Below are 19,623 nucleotides of genomic sequence, written 5' to 3'. Positions count from 1 at the left end.
GCATGTCAGTAGCAGAAATGTCACCATGACCCCTGTGGTAGGGGGCAGATTTGGTGAAACTTGCCTAAAAACACTGGGTCTGCATGGATCCAGCCTCATTTAGGAGTAAGAAAGGAGAAAAAAACAGATCAGTTTGACATCTATGACAAAATGCTGAAGGAGGTGTGTAATAAGAAATAGCCTAGCACTTTGTAGATTCAATTCTAAATGTTATGTCCTTGGAAAATGTATACAAAGCTCATTCTTGAACTTTCAAATAAATACACTAGAATCATCACAGCATAGACACAATCAAAAAGGTCAGCTCTTTGCAGTATTCTTTACAAACATTATCACAAAATGGGACAACTAAATATCAAAACTGATCTTTTCATTTATTTAGAATATCTGAATATTAAAAACTACTGAAGGGTCACAGTAGAGATTTCTGGAAGTATTGGGTTATTAATATGTTAAGTATTAGCAATGCTATTTTATGAACAAATCAAAACTGTACTGAAGTGTTTACCTGATTTTTACAAAATGCTTTAAAATCCCAAGATGCTGCCTCAATAATTTTATAATGCAGGCCAGACTCCACAATTCTACAGTAAGTGAGAAGCCTGGACATATAAAATAGCTGAGTGGTTTGAACTTCAGTACTTCAAAAGTTTCTGTCTTTAGGAGATGTTAATTTTCAGTAACACATACTTTTAATAATAAGCATAAATAAAACTAGAGTTCTGGCTTTTTAATTTTCGATGATTTTTAAGAAAAAGTTTTTGTTCTTTGAACTTTATAGTCCTTGCAAATATCTAATTCATGAATGGAAACCAACTAATTTGGGACAAGAAATTATTCTCCAAAGGTTGTTTTCACTATCTTTGAGTTTCAGGTGTGTAATTTAGTGATTCAATAGTTAAAATCCCAGAGTAAAACATAGGCGGTAACCTCTGACATTGGCCATAGCAACTTCTTATTAGACACATCTCTTGGAGGCAAGGGAAACAACAGCAAAAATAAACTATTGGGACTTCATCAAAATAAAAAGCTTCTGCACTACAAATGAAACCATCAACAAAACTCAAAGGCAACCTACAGAATGGGAGAAGATATTTGCAAATGACATATCTGATAAAGGGTTAGTATCCAATATGTATGTACATATACATATAAATAAAACTTGTAAAACTCAACATGCCTAAAACAAACACTCCAATTAAAAAATGGGCGGAAGACAAGAACAGGCATTTCTCCAAAGAGGACATCCAGATGGCCAATAGACACATGAAAAGATGCTCAACATCACTTACCTTCAGGGAAATGCAAATCAAAACTACAATGAGATATCACCTCACACCTGACAGGATGATTAAAGTCAACAGCAAGGAAACAAACAGGTGTTGGTGAGGATGTGGAGAAACCCAAGAGGGTTCTCCTATCTACCTTTTAAAAGTGATAATGATGGGATGCCCGGGTGGCTCAGTGGTTAAGCACCTGCCTTCAGCTCAGATCATAAACCCGGGGTCCTGGGATCGAGTTCCACATCAGGTTCCCTGCTTCTCCCTCTGCCTGCTGCTCCCCCAGCTTGTGCTCTCTCACTCTCTGACAAACAAATAAAATCTTAAAAATAAATGTGATAATGATAGCAATATATAAAGGAATGACAAAAGGAAATAATTTAATAAATAATAATTTAAATGAAATGACAGAGATAACATCAATGTTACTTTAGCATCATAGTCTAAAACCTTAAAAATATGTACCTCTAAGGGGAAATGTTATTCATAGTTTATTACTGAGAAAAAAAAATAGAACCATTCTGAGTTCTTCTATGTAAATGATCTCATTTTCAACCACACACTTCCAGAATTTTTTCTTTAATGAGCTATTTTCTATACTTTTTACGTGTATTTAACATGACAAATTTAGAAAGATACAAAAACAAAAAGGATAATGGAAATAGAAGGCTGTTTGTATTTAAAAGATTCATGAGCAGGGACAGAGGAGGCTTTCTCATCAATCGTCTGGCACCCCGCAGAAGGCGCATAAATCATAGATCTTGATTTTCTTTTAGGAAATAACAGTTACCATTTAATCTTTGGTGTTTTAGTTAGAATAGAGGTTTCAAAAAAACAAGAGAGACTGCTGATCATAGTGTCATAGAAATGTGTCTATCAAAGCACTGGGGTAATTAAGTTATCTCTTCTACTCCCCTATAGGCTATTCTAATTAGCATGCAACCACTTCCTTAATTTACTGTAGTCACCAAGGACAATGTGACTCTGACCATTGTGTTTATTATTTTACTGCCTGACAGCAAATTGTATTTGCTGTTTTATTGACTTGGGACTAAAAATGCATTATTGATTACCCATAATCAATCTGTTACAAATCTGGCTATGGGAAAAGGAAGAATTAATAAATCATTATAGAAACTTATTGGTTAATCAAGTTTATTCTCAGCGGCAGACACCCCTACCCCTGTTCTCCTGCAAGGGCAGAGCCTCATTTGACTGCTTCTCTACTCTTCCCCTTTGAAACCTGAGTACTGGGGCAAAGCTGACCCCACCCCAGGTCATGGAATGAGACATCAGTAACCAAATATACAATAATAGAAACCAAACAAAGTACTACCATCCCTTTGGCCAGATATTGGTTTCATTGCCTAAGGTTAAGCTAATCAAGACTTAATTGGGTGTGTCAGCTAAATTGGCTAATTAGTCCAGAGGAACTTCCATTCCATAGTGATGGGAAAGCTTCTCTCTCTCTTTCCCTGACTCTCTGATTGTCTGTCTTTGTGCAAGGTAAAGCGAGTAAGCATGCCACCCCAGTGGCTACTCACGCTCTTCTCAGGACGGAAGCCAGCTAACATATTGGAAAGGCCCTGACCCTCCCCTGCCTTTTCATGTCTGTTACAAGAGATGAAACACTTCTTTATGGTTAAAAGTACCGATCCCTGTGTAATAGGTGTGCTGGTGGTGCCTGCCCCACTTGGAAGGACACTGGGACTTATACACCCCAACTCCCCACAACACTCTGGCTCCAGAGGCAAGAACCACTGGTGGAGTGATGGCAGGATGAGCCCCCGAAGGTCCCACCTGCATCCGAATCTCAGCTCTCTGTTCACACAAGTTCTGGTTCTCCTGCCTATGCCGAGGTGAGTAGATTTTCTGGTTGTTTCAACCAAAAGAAGTCTTATTAGCCCTGACAGGTCAAGTTCCTTCAGGAACCAGTATCTCCAGACCTGAATTGATCCACGTGACCTTGCCTACCTTGGGCATGCAGATCACCAAGTGCCCTGTCGTCTGAGATCGTCTGGCGGTGCTGCTGTCAGGCTTGACTTCTGCAGGGAGGACAAGCTGGAATGGCTGAAAATAAACAGGAAGTGTCCAGGAGAGGGAGGGCATATTACATGATAGGGTTACTTCGAAAGGTATTTTCAGTACCATTCAAGATTCTCCATTCCGTTTTTTAAAAAGATTTTTTTTTATTTATTTATTTGACAGACAGAGATCACAAGCAGGCAGAGAGGCAGACAGAGAGAGAGAGAGAGAGAGGAGGAAGCAGGCTCCCCGCTGAGCAGAGAGCCCGATGTGGGGCTCAATCCCAGGACGCCGGGATCATGACCTGAGCCGAAGGCAGAGGCTTTAACCCACTGAGTCACCCAGGTGCCCCTCTCCATTCCATTTTTTAAAAAACACATTTAGACTTAGTAGAAAAAAACATGTCTGGGTGATGCTTGATATGCATGAACTATTTAACCTATTTTAATAAATGGTCCAAAGAACAGTCATCAATCACAGTGAAACAGTCACTGGTCCATTTATGTTAACATAGCTAATAATAAAGAACTTACAGATAAAACTTCTTGTCATAAACCATCAACATATTTCTACTTTAAAGCCTTCATATGACTCCTATGAATGCTCATAACTAGCAAAAAATACTATTTTGGGGCATTGGGGTGGCTCAGTCAGTTAAGCGTCCTAGTCTTGATTTTGGCTCGGGTCATGATCTCAGGGTCGTGAGATTGAGCCCCATATTGGGTTCCAGGCTGGGTGTGGAGCCTGCTTAAGATTCTCTCTCTCTCTCTTGCTCTGTACCTCCACTCTGCTGGTTTTTCTCTCTCTTAAAAAAAATACTATTTAAAAAATAATAAAATTACAGTTGCATAAATGAAATCACTCACAATTTAAATTGGGCATATGATTTGAATCTAAGTTCAAACACAGGCTATCACACATATAACCACCTTATCAGTTCTGAAAGGAGTACTAAACACAATAGATACAAATTAAAAATGTTAATTTTATGGAGCTACACAGTGGTTAGTCAACAACTAATCTTGCTGTATACCATTCCACCGTGTAAAATCATGTGTGAAAAACAGCTCTCTGACTGGGCCTCTTTTCTTCTCTTTGCATATTATGTTAACAATTTTCAAGGCAACCTAGCTTACTTTGAGGCTTGGCTTTTGAAACTAACAGTCCACCGCATTACACTCACCTTTCCTTTGACCATGACCCGAACATAAGTTGGCTGTACGTCAACATCAATTAAAGATGTGTCCATGTACCTGCAACACGAAATATACCAAATCTTACCATTTTCAAAAACATTAAGTTAAAAGAAGTGCAAATAAAAACTACCATTTCCGGGATCATTTTAAATAAAATAAGCTTCCAATTACCCTGCTCAACAGGTCTTAAGTCTTACATTAATCCCTAAACCAAAGGAAATTCAATATATCAGCAATTTCATTTTTAGACCCACAAGTACTCTTGGCATTGATTGCCCCTAACCTAAAAATATCTGCGGCCTGAAACACCAGAGGTTTGCAAAAAACAGCTTGCCATGTTCTTTCATGAATATTTTATTTTAAGCCCCTACGCCTGACATGAATAGCCAGGAACGCTGAATCCACGACGCTTGGGGCTTGCAACCAGCCGCTCCTGCTTCCTGAGCTGTTCTCCCTCCCCTGCAGCTGTTCTGCCTGGAAGACTAGCTCTGCTTCTCCCTGTGAAGCCCCCTCCTGCTGAACAAGCACAGCCTTCCATCTATGGCTGTGGTCCCAGGATCGGGGTGACAGTTCTCCTCGACTTGAGGAACGAGTGAAAGAGTCAGGCTTCATCTCGCTTGTTTAGACAAATAATCAGACATTGTAGAGTTATACATTTAACAATACTGATCACAAACATAAGCAAACGCAGGGATGATTCAAAACTCACACACGTTAAGGCAGGTAGAATGAGACCAGGGCTACAGGCACAGGCTTCAGTCCCACGCACTGTGAGGAAGGGTCTGCACCCCCTCCTGCTCCTTGGACCACATTCCTCAACTGCTCTAAGCCCTCTTTTCATCTGGAAAAGAGGATGCAAAGTGCCTGTCCTCTAAGATTGCTGTGAAGACACAGGCTGAGTGCCTAGTGCAGAGTTGGGGTGAACATAGTATGGTTCTATTTTATTTTTTTTTTAATAACAATTCCTGTAAGAGTAAAAAGCATAGGCAAGGTTTCTTAAAACCTCATGTTGAGGGGCGCCTGGGTGGCTCAGTGGGTTAAGCCGCTGCCTTCGGCTCGGGTCATGATCTCGGGGTCCTGGGATCGAGTCCCGCATCGGGCTCTCTGCTCAGCAGGGAGCCTGCTTCCTTCTCTCTCTCTCTCTGCCTGCCTCTCAGTGTACTTGTAATTTCTGTCAAATAAAAAAAAACAAAACAAAACAAAAAAAAAACCTCATGCTGAGAATCTACTCTGTTAATGGATCACATTCTCTTGCCCACACACAGAGCTGCCTAAAGGGTTCATCTGCCCCTACATCCAAGGTCTTGGCCTGTGCTGTTTCCTCCACCTGAAATAATCTTCTGCTGGTTCTCGGAGACCACTGCTTTTCACCTTCAAATGTTAGCTCATGTCACCAGTTTCAGTGACCATCCCCAACACTGCTGACCACCAGACTGCTCACTCACACTGTTGGTCTCCACTCCTGAACGCTGGCCCTTCCTGTACAGGATGCTTCTCTCTTTGAAATTACTTATTAGATGCTTGCCTGTTTATTGTCTGTCTCCCCACAGGGCCATAAGCTCTAGGACAGCAGAGACTGTGTTCAGAACATGCCTATTACAGTCTCCCCATGCCTGGTACATAGTAGGTATTCTAAGATATTTTCTGGATAAAGACAGGAAATGTATATGAATGAATGAATGAATGAATGAACTTAACTTTCATACATCCATGTGCCAATGAAGCTAACAAGGAATTTTAGTGTCATTAGTTCAGACAGAATCATGGGAAGGGAAGGATTTTACTACCTAGACAGGAGAAATTTCACCACTCCTTGAAAAAGTACACGATGGTGGATGGGGAGAGTTTTCATGTGAGGACTGAACATGAAGGAACCAAGAGAGCTCCAAAGAGAAAGGGGTATACATTCAATAAGCTCTGGAAATACAGCCTAAACACAGAAAGGACTTAGAAAGATGAAACAGAATGTTTAATGAAACACAACAGAGAAGGAGTTTGGGTTGCTGCAGGGACAGAAGACAAGGGATCAGCTGGAGAAGAGCCACAAGCCTTTTAAAGGCAGGTGGGCTGGCAGCACCCGGGGCAGAAGACTTAACAGAAGGTATAACAGGGTGCCTCAGCATGAGGAGGAAGGAACACACTAAGAACTAGTCCTTCCTCACAAGAGCCAGAGTGGAAACAACCAAATGTCATGTACTGGTGAATGGATGTACAGAAATGTGGTCCAGCAACACAATGGAACATTACTTGGCCACAAACTGGAAGGAAATTCTGGCATACTACAACACAGACAGACCCCAAACACTTGACACAGAGGCAGAAGTGATTCCACTTATATGAAGTACCGGGAATTGGCAAATCTACAGAGACAGAAGGCAGACTCGTGGTTTCCAGGGGGAGGGGAAATGGGTGTGGGTTTCCTTTTTGTGGTGATGAAAATGTCCTGGGGCTCAATGTTGGCAACGCAGCACAGCCTGGTGAAGTCACTATGTGCCACCAAATCTTGTCCACTTGAAATGGCTGACCTGGTGAATTTTAAGTGACCTGTATTTTACTACAATTAAAAAAACAAAGAGTTGGCCCTTGGCCTATTGAGTACACTTTCTCGCTCCTCTGATTACTGTATTTACTCTTACAAGATTCACCCTCTGGAAATTTACTCCCTTCTAGATAATTTCAGGATAACAATCCCTCTGTTCTTCATAAAATGTCCACTGGATTTACTGGGAGATTGGATGAGATAGAGCACACAAAGAAGGGCTTCAAAAGAGAAGGGACTTTATTATCATTCATGCTTGTAAATGTCCTCTGGCTCCCATGACAGGCATTCATTCATTCATCACTCAAGCATTCATTCATTCCTGAGCTCTCAGCACTCCAGGTGTGAGGCATTGGTGTTGGCACTGGAGAGACAAGGAGGGAGGAACAAAACAAAGTTCCCGCCTTGCCCACACATTTTTTAAAAATACAAGGAAATATCTTTTTGGTCAGGTAGAAATCAAAAAGCAGGAGAGGTGGAAGGAAGTGCTGGGGCAGGGATAGGCGCGGTCTTAGATCCGATGGTGAGCAGAGGCCCACAGGAAATGGGGCAGCAAGCCTTGTGGACACCTAGCGTGAAGGCACACGGGCAGAAGGATGCATGGGAGCAAAATCCTGAGGCACTGGTGGGTCCCAAAGAGCTGGAGAATTAGAAAGACTCCATAAGTGGTCACTGAAGTCAGAAGCATGAAGGGCAGTGAGCCAAAATCTAAAATCCTCAAGGAATGAGGCAGGATAGGACACAGCCGGGGAAAAAGTTGTCTGCTAGAGATAAAGAAGCTGCAGGCTGTACCCGTAGGTCTCTAAGGTGGGACTGGAAGGTGGGGGGCACCACCTGATGCTCACTATTATATCAAAGTGTTTTGGAAAAAAGAAAGAGAACATAAAAGTACAGTGGCAGTACTGAGAGCCGAGGGGGTCTGCGGTATCAGCATTAGGAAGCAGCAAAGCTCTGAGAATTATTTAAACTCTGCCTTGGAAGAAGAGATCACAGAGTTTTTAGCCCTGGGATTGTGGGTTTATTTACTTCTGCTTTTCTTTTTCATTTTTATACTTTTTAAAATTATGGTATGTTCTTGGTCTTAAAAAAAGAAGGACGTCTTCATTTGGCAAACAAAACTCCATTTCAAAATACTTCAGAACTCAAGAGATGGCACTGAGTACGAAAACAGGAAGAAATGACATTAAATAAATCCATAATAAAATGTCCTTACCTATAGACAGCAAGGTCCAAGATGATCTGGTTACGTTTTTCATCATCTTTCAAGGAGAAGTCAAGTCTAAGGAGCAATCCATTTGAGGGGAAGAAAGATGATGTCTTTAGCAATATTGTATAGATAACCCACTCCATTATCAAAAGTAAACTTGGTAATAATTATATAATAATCTCCAATGACAAAGTTATTTTGGTAGGTGAACAATAAAATGTCTACGTTATTTAAAAAATTCAACGGAAACCTATAATATATTCATAAATTATTTGTTTACATTGTTAATGTGTGAGAATCCTAAGGTAAATAACAAAAAAATTAGCATTGGTGCAGACACAGAGACATCTGGTGGTTAAAGCTTTCTTTTCTATTTCATTCAAATTTGTTAGAAGCAAGCTAAAACACTGTAATTATTTATGGGGAAGTAAATGTTGTATTTGCCTCCCTGTATCCAGAATTCTATCCCTTTGGTTTGTTTCTTTATTTGATTTGTTTTCTTTTTCCTTTTAGGTTTTATTTATTTTAAAGAGAGAGAGAGAGAGAGAGAGACAGCATGAGCAAGTGAGCATGAGCAGGGCGAGAAGCAGAGGGAGAGGGAAAGTAGACTCCACCGTGATTCCAGAGCCCCAGTGCAGGGCTCAATCCCAGGACCTGAGATCATGACCTCAGTGGAAATCAAGAGTCAGACGCTTAACTGACTGAGTCACCCAGGCACCCCATCCCTTCTGTTTTAAATAGTCCTGTCTTCCTTCTTTCTCCGTGCAATCTTTCTTTTTTTCCTTTCATTGCTGACTTTTGCGTCACCCTGGAAAATGCTACGACACTGCCCATGATCTATCACCTCCATACAGATGATGAAACAAAGGTTCAGAAAGGTTGACCCAGCTGGAAAAGAGGCCATATGAGCCTGGAGAGGCAGGATTTCAAAATCCTACCTCTGGGGTGGCTCAGCTAGTTAAGTGTCTGCCCTTGGCTCAGGTTCTGATCCCAGGGTCCTGGGATCAAACTACTCATCAAACTCCTTGCTCCAGCAGGGAGCCTGTTTCTCCTTCTCTCTCCCCTTCTGCCTGCTGCTCTACCTATTTGTGCTCCAAGTCTTATAATTTTTAACTTCCTAGGTATAACTTCCATAGTGGCAACATACCATTCAGAATTATTTGGTTGATTTATTTTGAGCACTTCGCTGGTCATATTATTCCATAAAATACATAATCCAACAATATTAAAGAATGTAAGCTAAATTGTTTGGAACGATGTGGCCATCAGCAGAATGTCTGTGTGTGGCCGACCCTCTCCGTGCTTTCAACAACCCAGCCATGCAGGACTCCTTCAGTTGCTCAAATGACCCACACATTTGTGATCTCATCTCCGGAGCTTTCTTATGTGTTGGCCCCTCTGCCTTGATTGCTTATTCCCCAATTGTCCAGCCAGCCAACTTGAACTCTCCCTTCATATATCACTGGAAAGGCAATTTCAGAGAGTTTTTCTATGGCAGAGATCGCTATTCATTCCCCACGGTCCACTTCCCCTTTATCCATAGTAATAGGACCCGTGATCTTAATGAGGAACATGCTATGCAGAATAAAGACAACACTCTCCAGCCTCCCCTGCAGCTGGATATGGCCATGTGATTTAGCTCCACGAAGGAGAGCACTGTATGGTGCTCTCTAGGAATTTCCGTAAAGAGAGGGAGTGTGTGCTCTTTCCTCCCTCTCTTCGTCTTCACCTAGCTGAACAAAGAGATTATAGGAGACCAAGAGAAGAGCCACAGAGACTACTTGGCAAACTGTTGTAACTGCAAGAGGCAGATGACAGGTTCTCGGATGGTAAGATGGAGTTAGTGAGAAGCAGTTGGATTCACATAATATTGAAGGAAGAGATAGTAGAGTCACTGATAAAATGCCAGAGAGAAGAATCAAGGATGGATCCAAGGTTTTTGGTCTTGTTAAATGGGGGGGGATGCTTGCTACTGAGTTGGAGAACACTGGGTGACAAGCATGTTATGAGGGAAAGTTGTAGTGGGCATGGGAATTAGGACTTCTGTTTCTGTCATGGTAAAGTTATAATACCTACTTTACATTCACATGGCGAGGACAAATAGCTAATTCAACATCCAAATCTTGAGTTCAGGGAAGAGACTGGTCTGGTTATAATGTAAAGATAGTGTTTAAAGCCATGGAATTTGGTGAGAGCCCCACAGCGTCAATGTGAAATAAGAAGGCATCTGAGGAGTTGGCCTGGGAGCACTTAAGTACCTCACAGAGTCCAGCAAAGCCTGTGAAGATGAGCAAGGAGGAAGGTCAAGGAATCAGAAGCAAAGGGAAGAAACTTCTAGAAGAGGAAGGTAATGATGGAGGTGCCTGTGTGGCTCAAGTCATGATCTCAGGGTCCTGGGATGGAGCCCTGTGCCAGGCTCTGTGCTCAGTGGGGAGTCTGTTTGAGGATTCTCTTTTCCCCTCTTCCTCTGCCCCTCCCACCTCTCAAATAAATAAATAAACCTCTTTTTAAAAGATTCTATTTATTTATTTGATAGAGAGAGGGACGGCAAGAGAGGGAACACAAGCAGTGAGGTGAGAGAGGGAGAAGCAGGCTTCCTGCTGCGCAGGGAGCCTGATGTGGGATCGATCCTAGGACCCTGAGATCATGACCTGAGCCACCCAAGTGCCCCTAAAATGAATAAATCTTTAAAAAAAAAAAAAAAAAAGGTAGGTAATGATCAATTTGGCCAAATTTGCTGGGTCAAGTATATAGAGCCTGAGATTTGAAATGAAGTGACTGAACACAAAAGCAAAGTGTACATGGACCATGGGGACATGTGACACTGAACACAGACATGATATAAACACAGGACACAGAAGCAATGTGAACATACAGAAATGATGTGACTACAAAAGTTTTAGGTGACAGAATATGCAGACATGGTTTCAAGGAGAGTGAAGTGAGGAGCTGGTGACTGAGTCCAGCATCTAAGTGGCTTGGCTACTAAGTGGGGACAGAGAAATAGGATGGTAGCTGCCAGGGGAACTAGAGAAAGGGACGTTCTTGTTTTTTAGGATGGATGATATCACAGTGTCCGTAAACTGATGAGTGGATCTAGTAGGAGGGTGAGAAATGATAGAGAAGAGAAGGGAGTCTCTGCAAGCCGTTGACCGGAAGAGGGGTGGGATCAGCATGCCACAGAGAGAGTGACTCCGGACGGGAAGTTCGCCCCCTGCCGCAGGAGAACAGAGAATTTGTGCTACACCCAGAGACACTGATAAATTGGATGAGAAAACTTCTAACTGCTTCTTTTTCTCTATGGAGTAAGAAATCAGTTCCCTAGTTGGGACCACAGAATGGAAGTAAGAAGGGAACAAAAGGGGCGAGAGCAGCCTATGGGAGACCGCACGAGTGAATTACCAACAAAACACAGTATGACCACCGGAAGTCCACTGGAGGTCCAGGGTCGTGGATATCCAGTAAGACCAGCAAGGGAGCTGGGAGTTTTCCTCCAGGCATGCACGAGGGCAAGTGCAGGAAGGCATGTCTGATTTAAATGGGGTTGAAATGAGGAGGGAAGGAAAGAAGGACGAGAGTTGAAGGTCATGTCAAGAGCGAATCTCTGTGACGAACGATCAAACCGCAGCAGAGTGACAGAAGGGGAGAAAATGAGCGGCAGGGGGCAGGCAGAAAGCCAGGAGATGAAATGGTTCTTGATCTTCATGGGCCAGGTGATTATGGAGCGCACAGAGCTCCCCAGGAGCATAGGGGATGGTGCCCAGTGGGACACTCAAGGGAAGATTCCAGAGGTGGAAGAGATACAGAAGATGGCAAATCTGAGAATAAAAGGGAATTGGGTGGCTGGACTGCAGGGGAGATGATGGCGGGGAGTGAGGTGGTAGAGGGCCAGGAAGGCCCAGGCTGGGGTGGGTAGTCTCCATCGAGGGCGAAGTCACACGACTGACGATGGGAGGAAGGGCAGAGACAAAGACACTGGTCTGCGCGCAACAGTCTTCTGCGGTGAGAGGGTGGAGGGTAAGCGTAAGGATTGGGCAGAAGTAGTCCATGACTGCAGAAGGGCAAGGGTGGTATATCCAGATGGCCTGTGCTCCAAGGGGGGCTGGGAATATTTGGGCAAGGGAAGAGAAATGGTCTGAAAGTGGCTAAGAGGTACAGCTCTCCTAGAGGTAGATGTCCTACGGAGAATAAGGGAGGCAGAATCCTTAGCTTCCATTCATGAAAGAGGATAAAAGGCGTGCTGAGAGAAAAGGCTGAGGATAGAGGCTTTGCTGAGGAGGCCCGAGTTCCAGAGGGCATGGTAGCAGGGAAGGACGGGTCAGGCAGGAGGAAGAGAATGAGGTGGATGGAGAGGTGTACAGAGCCATAAGGGACTAACTTTCTGGGAGGTGACGGACGGCCCAGGACGGGGAGGAAGGGTGACCACGGCAGGACGGAAAGTAGGTGGTAGTAGGGCAGGTGGGAGGTATTCAGTTCTTCACGGATCCCCCTAACCAGAGTTAGCAGTCGGGGCAGGTGAAGTGGTGAGTGTGGTGTGAGGAGAGGTGGTCTCACCGGGGTCCCAGAGAGCTCTGAGAGACTCCCTCAGGCCCTGCCACAGGCTGAAGGGAGACTGCCTTCCAACTAGATTTCGGAGCTCAATGAATGGGGACACCTGTCACAGTCACTGCCGTATCCTCATGTCATGTCTTACGCTACATTAACTTCTCCAGGATAAAGAAGCAAGGTGTTGTGCGGCAGATATAAGCTTGATCATGGAAGTCACTAGAACTGGGTTAGCAGGAGCAAGGCAGACACACCATCCATTAGCTTGGGCAAGTCACTCCACCTCTCTCAAGCTCAGGTTTGTAACCCATGAAAAACACATAGTGCCTGGCACACGAGATCGCCAGGCGGACGGAATAAATGATGCCTGGGGATGCTCAAGACAGTCCCTTTCTCCTGCGCCTCACATAGAAAACGAACGGGAAACAGACAGCCTTTGAGCAATGAAATGAAGCCAACGAGATTTAGTCCAAAGGGTGTTTGGCCACGAAAGGCTATTTATTTATTTATTTATCTATCTATCTATTTATCTGTTTATTTATTTATTGGCCTTCTTTCTAGTTTTGACTTTTAAGACAGCCAGACAGGGTAGATATTATTAGACCTGAGGATTTCTGGTTTGAATACTTTCCTTCTCTAATTAATGTCATTGAAGTATCTATATCAGATTCTTTCCTTAGCCCCCCAGTGCTTTGGAGACATATCCCAGAGTGGAAAGCAGACACACACACAGGAGAGGTACCATAGTCCCAGCCACCCTGTTCAGGGCAGAGCTTTAAACATCAATAAACATAAGAATAATTCACTTGGAATTTTCAGGCAGAAAACTGGATATGGTCCAAAGTTTCAGGGGATATATAAATAACTAGGATTTCCATATGTCAAGATCATGTTTGGAGTGCCAAGAAAATAAAATATAACATTATGTACTTGAAAACATCATAGATGCTCTGCTTTCAAATATACGCGCAGTGACATTCTTACTAGGCTCATCAGGCTTGTTAAGAGCATTTAAGATACATTCTCAACACAGCAAACCTGCAAGTGAAAATCATCATAATGACCACCAGCAAATGTTCTGCTTCTTACAGCATCTCTTTGGTCTCACGTACTTGGGATCATTTACGTTCAAGGCCTTCCCATCTTTAGTGATCAAAATCCTGGGTGGTTTCACTTTCTTCTTCTTTTCGCTTGGATTGGAGATGGATAGAACAAGGGGCAATGGGGGGAGAGAAGAATAAAGAGAATTAAAAAGGAATATTTTTGTGAAACAGTTTAAGAGAAATTGATGAGATATCTGTGAACACATCAACAATTCACTGTTCTGAAGCCCATTCTTTTAATGTTATGCTGGGAATTGACAATCAAACCAGATTTCTGCATGATTGCATCTATATCTGTAAAGCAAAAATGTGACCAAGACAATTTGGCAAATAATTAAAAAGGGGGGGGGGTGGAATCCCTCCTTTGTGTGAAATATCCATGAATATTTCGATCAGTCTACTTTATGATTATTTTCCCAGATAACTGTCAATTCTCCATTTGTGTCTACATCTCTGCGTTAGTTAAAATGGTCATTTTTAAAATGCCAAGTAGATTGTATTCTATAAAAGTAAAAATACCAATACTTTAGAATCTATGCAAAAGGATGTTTATCACAGTCTTAGCAGTGGCCAAACCCCAGAACTATGATGAATGCCCTTCAGTGGAGGAGTCATGGGCTCCACGGTGGTGTTCATGCTATAAAAGAGGTTGCAGCTGTTAAAAAATGTGTTCGCTCTTTATCTACGGCTCAAAAAATTGATGGAAAATGTTGATGATGTATTTAGTGAGCACAAATTCATAAAATATAAATCCATTTTTGTTTTGTTTTGTTTTAAGAATTTTATTTATTTATTTGACAGAGAGAGACACCACGAGAGAGGGAACACAAGCAGGGGGAACTAGGAGAGGGAAAGCAGGCTTCCGGTGGAGCAGGGAGCCCAATGTGGGGCTGGATCCCAGGATACTGTGATCATGACCTGAGCCAAAGGCAGATGCTTAGTGACTGAGCCACCCAGGTGCCCCTCCATTTTTTTTTTTTTTAAAGATCCTAAATCATACATTTGCAGAGATGATGTATACTATTGTAGAGGGTAGAGAAGGCTCTGGTGGGATTGACCCCAGCCTGCTAACACTCATTACCTAAAGAGGTACAGACAAGAGGAAAAGAAATGGTTTAGAGGGAAAGATTCATGGGATAGCATGAAAGAAAAGTGCAGAATGTAAGTTCTAGCTATTTAAACATTACCGAAGATCTATACAAACTTCCTAAGGCATACATAGACAAGCTCTGGAAGACCAGATGGAGAAATGTGTTTAGTAAATGGAACTGTAGGCAATTCTTTGCCTTGAATTTCTCCTTTTTTAATACAGATTTTGTATCAGTTAACTTTATTTTAAAATGTAAATTTATGCACATTTTTCTGCATCTTAAACTGGGTCCCCAGGTCCAATAAGTTAATATGTCCATGCACCGCATTATTCTCCATGACCCAGGACAATTAAGGGACATCCAGGAGAGGCAAACATCCCAGGGACCATGGGGACTGAGTACACTAGCGCATACAGTATGGAGTGACTTGCATTTCTATCCATTTTAGCTGTACTTTATTTTAGGCTGTTAGGGGAGAAAAAAAATGTTTCCTGGTTTCAGGCTCATTCCAATGTATTACACAATATACTTTAATATATGGACATTTTATCTATGCACACATACATAAATATGATATGTATCTATGCATGTACATTGCATATATGTTGGAAAGATACTACATATTATAAAAAAACATGTCAAACTTTCATTCCAGAACTTTCTTAAGTCTACAAAGTACTTTTACACATTGGCTCATATGATTGTCTTAACAACACAGCAGGGGAATTAAGGCAGGGATGAGAATCCCTGTCTAGCAGATAAGGAAACAGATGAGCAGTTAGGTGATTCCCAGCATCACACAGACAGTAAGCGGCAGAGTCAGCATGTGAGCTCACGTTTTATTCCAGTGCTCTCCCCAAAGCATGGGGTGGCCTCTCTGTGTACAGACTACCATATTTTATAACAAGAATTTTGGGTAAAATTCAATTCTCATTTTGATACCTCCCTATCATCTAGCTAATGAACAAAATGGCATGAAAGCAGCGATTGCTAAAAGTCTTTTTTAGTCTTTTAGGTTCTCGCTTTCAGTCGATAATCACAGGAAAAGACACTGTGCTCCGCTGTCATAACTGCCACGCAGACAGCGGTGTATCAGAGTTAAATGATCCCATTCCCAGGCACAGGAATTAGAAGTATTTCCATAAGTGGCACATTTTATATACTAGGCCTGAGCAATGACATGAAATGACATAGGGCTTAGCTCTTAAAAAGCCTCTCTGAGAATAACAATTTAAGCATTCTAGCTTCTAACAAATCATCAAGCTATATCTAAACAATTCAGAAGTGAAAGCATACGGTGGAGTGCCTAAGAGAGTTGTATTAGGAAAATAGAATGCCCAGTGAAACAAATTTCTAATTTCGCAAATTATAAGATGCAAAGGAACTTACCCCACAAACTGCCCTTTTTCTCGGTGGTGTGATGATCATTATCTCTAACCAGGGCCATACTTGTATTTGATTCACTGAAAGTTGTTAAAAAAGTAAAGACATCCAAACAAAACTACCTAAAATGCCATCATTCATGACATCCTAAGGAAGGGAGTCTGATATTAACAAGTGTTAGTAGATACAATGCAACAGGGAGCTGAACTTGAAAGCAAAGTCAATGTGTGATGGCTAGCAAAGATTGAATGCAGTTAAGGAGTAAAATCATGTGCAGTCATGAAAATATAATCCCTTGGAGAGCATTGCATCTCTCTCAATGATAGGAAAAAATTAAATACCTTAATTTTTCTTGGTCTTTTCGCTGTTTTTCCATATGCCTAAGTGTTTCCAATCGAGATTCAGGAGTAAACAAAGAGGGCTTGTTCCAGAATTCCAGGTCATCTTCACTGTCCTTGGACTTTTTTTGGTTGCATTTCCCTTCTTGTCCTTCTGGCGCCTGGACATGGCAGCTGCCCTCTACTGAAAAGGGGCTGGAAGAACAAATAGATCCAGAGCATGTAAGACCAATACTGGGTATCATGGAGTTTTGTGCTCAATACTGTCCCTTAAATCTCTTACACATTTTTCATAAGTTATCTTCTTACCTTTGAATGACAAAACATGTCTACAGCCATACCACCCTGAACGCGCCCGATCTCTGAATGACAAAACATCTCAGAAAGAGTGCCTATGTAAGCCAAGGTAGACAAAGGTACTGCCCCAAATGGGGTAAGCCCTTATCATCTAACACGTGTCACACTGCAGTGATCAGACAGAAGGGCTCCCAGGTCTGGCTGACATGAGTCACCTGGGGAGCCTTATGAAGAGTACAGATATCTAGACTCCCACCAGAAATTCAATAGATGTGGGACTGGGCCCAGGAATCTGTGTTTTATGATATTTTGCAAGAGGCTCTGATGATCAGACAAACTCAGGGACCACTGGGCCTTCCCAATGACCCCACCTCCATTCTGGCACTCCTCAGTTCCACCCCCCACACTGCTCTCAGAGAAATCTTTCCAACAGGCAAATTAGATCAGATTATGTCCAGGTTCTTTATTGATTCTCTATCTCCAAAATTGCCTAGTGGGATATAGAGGCTCTTCCGTGGTATGGCCTTTTATAGATCACTTCTGATATCATAGCTTTAGATGGTAACAGTGCTGTGTTCTCTTTTTTATTCATGTTCTGTGGATTGTCAGAGTTAAATGATGTCTCTCTATGACATCAAATGGGGCATATGGCATTCATTCAGTGTGGACTCAAGAAATATTTATCGAGCACCTTCTGTGTGCCAGGCACAGAAAATGACACTATTTTCAGGAGATGCTACTCTAGCAGAGGAAAAATGACACCAGTCAAACAGTAAACACTGAGAGATTCTCTCCCCTCACCTTGCCCTGCCACATAAACTCTGTTTCAAAATGACATTACATGAAAAAATCCACAGGAAGCCTTCAGCACCAAGTATGGCAAACACTAAGTACTCATAAATGTTACATTTTATTGTTGGTACAGAAATGAGATGACATCAAAGGCTCATTTAGTTGACCTTCAGATAAGATGCGATTTGAAGAGATGGACCAAAAACACTAGAATGGGAAATTTAAACAGTATAAACAGAACACAGAGTAAGATTCTGCTTACACTTTGTTACATATTACAAAATGTAACTATATAGTTTAATAAGCAAAATAATGCAAATTGCTGAAAACAAATGCTTCGCCGTGCTTCGCCGTATAGCTATAGTTCTTTATGGTGTTGAAAAGCCAATCTATTAAGGGGATCTATAATATTCTCCAACATTCTAGGTAATCATCACTGAAATAATTGATTCCATTTTCAGTTAAAAGAATTTGTTTTTGCTGGAAAGTGACTAATTGTTTCACTTTTATCTTTTGCGATGTAAAATAAAATAGTAAACATAAAAATAATTGCACTTAAGGAAAACTATAGAAATATCAGCTAAAGAACTCAAGTCTCCAAAAGCAAAATGCATGTAAATGCACACAGCTGGGTGATGAAGCAAACTGAGCTCATTAGGATACGAACAAACAATGTGCTCTTCAGCCACTTCCTTCAAAGCTGTGCCCTCAGAACTCTCTTCCCACTCCCAAGCACATCCCACAGCCTGAAGTCCCCCCAAGCACAGTCCCATCTCAGCTAAAGGTGTTAAAGGCCTCCAGTTTAAATAAAACTTTACTTCCATTCCAGTTGAAGCCCTTCCGCTCCCTCTCCAAACTCCTCCCCTCACCCAGCTCATGACTGGCCTACGCATGCGGAAAGGGGCATAGGTTACTCCAACCCATCACTGCTCATCTACTCCTTCCCCTTGTTTCCCACCTCACTGGCTTCTTCAGGTCCCCCTGACCTCAGAAATTTGGGCCTGGGACAACAGATAGGGAGAAGGAGGCAAATGCATCTTCTGAAACAGATGCTCTTAGACCTTGGCTGCTGGCTCCCTCTCCAGGGCTGATGCCCACTTACTGTCTTTCTCTTGTAGGCACGTATATTGGTTCTTGGAGACATTAGAATAGCCTTCCAAGTTCATATTCCCTATCCAGCTGGTCATGTGTGACAACGCCTCAGCTTCTGCCACTGACATCCACCCCACACTCTCAATCCTACCACTCTCTTGGACAGCAGCCCTTCAAAGACAGTTCAAGTACAGTTCCTTCCACTGTATGTACTTGGCCCATGGGATAGCCACAAACCCTTGTCATGACAGATGCGTGGAGTATAAACTGAAGCCACTAATGCCCACTTTCTTGACCCTTCCGCTCTAGGCTATTCCAGGACAAAACTCATCTCTTCAGTTCTCTCGAGGCTAGAAACAGGCTTCAGAACTAGTCAAGGGATGAGATGCTTGTCTCCCTTCTTGCAGCCCTGGCATCTTTATGGCGTTTCTTCTTACAGTCTCGAAAGTGGAGTAGCCCCCTACTCTCTCTGACTAGGCTAATGATTCACTATCTTGATGACCTTCCTCCAGAACCTCTGGGTTTCTGTCCAAATAGGCAGAATGCAGTCAGAGGAGCAGTGGCTGAAGGAGGAACCAGTCAGTCCTGTCGGGAAGCAAGTAGGCACCTGCAAGAACCCCAGCTGTAGGCTTCTACTCAACACAAGAACAAATCATTTTAAACATTTGTGAACCTGTATAAACCAAGAAGAAGAAATGACCCCCAACACATTTCATGTGCCTATTATAGCTTTGA

At 42.4% G+C, this 19,623-nt stretch overlaps 1 protein-coding gene across 3 annotated transcripts in view; it reads right to left on the bottom strand.

Moving 5' to 3' along the window:
* Positions 1–19,623, bottom strand: part of DNAAF11 (dynein axonemal assembly factor 11) — a 72,024-nt gene that overhangs the window by 24,461 nt on the left and 27,940 nt on the right. For 2 of the 3 annotated variants that reach the window (XM_082721282.1, XM_082721284.1), the window contains 5 exons: positions 16,711–16,902; positions 13,905–13,982; positions 8,254–8,319; positions 4,489–4,558; positions 3,255–3,350 (listed from right to left, as the gene is read on the bottom strand). In XM_082721282.1, the coding sequence (XP_082577408.1) occupies positions 3,255–3,350; positions 4,489–4,558; positions 8,254–8,319; positions 13,905–13,982; positions 16,711–16,902 (502 nt within the window). The remainder of the gene's footprint in view (positions 1–3,254; positions 3,351–4,488; positions 4,559–8,253; positions 8,320–13,904; positions 13,983–16,710; positions 16,903–19,623) is intronic. The other variant, XM_082721283.1, reaches the window with a different exon arrangement.

Source organism: Mustela nivalis, assembly GCF_964662115.1.
Source record: "Mustela nivalis genome assembly, chromosome: 2".
NCBI classification, from domain to species: Eukaryota; Metazoa; Chordata; class Mammalia; order Carnivora; family Mustelidae; genus Mustela; species Mustela nivalis.
This window is presented reverse-complemented; position numbering and strand designations above follow the sequence as displayed.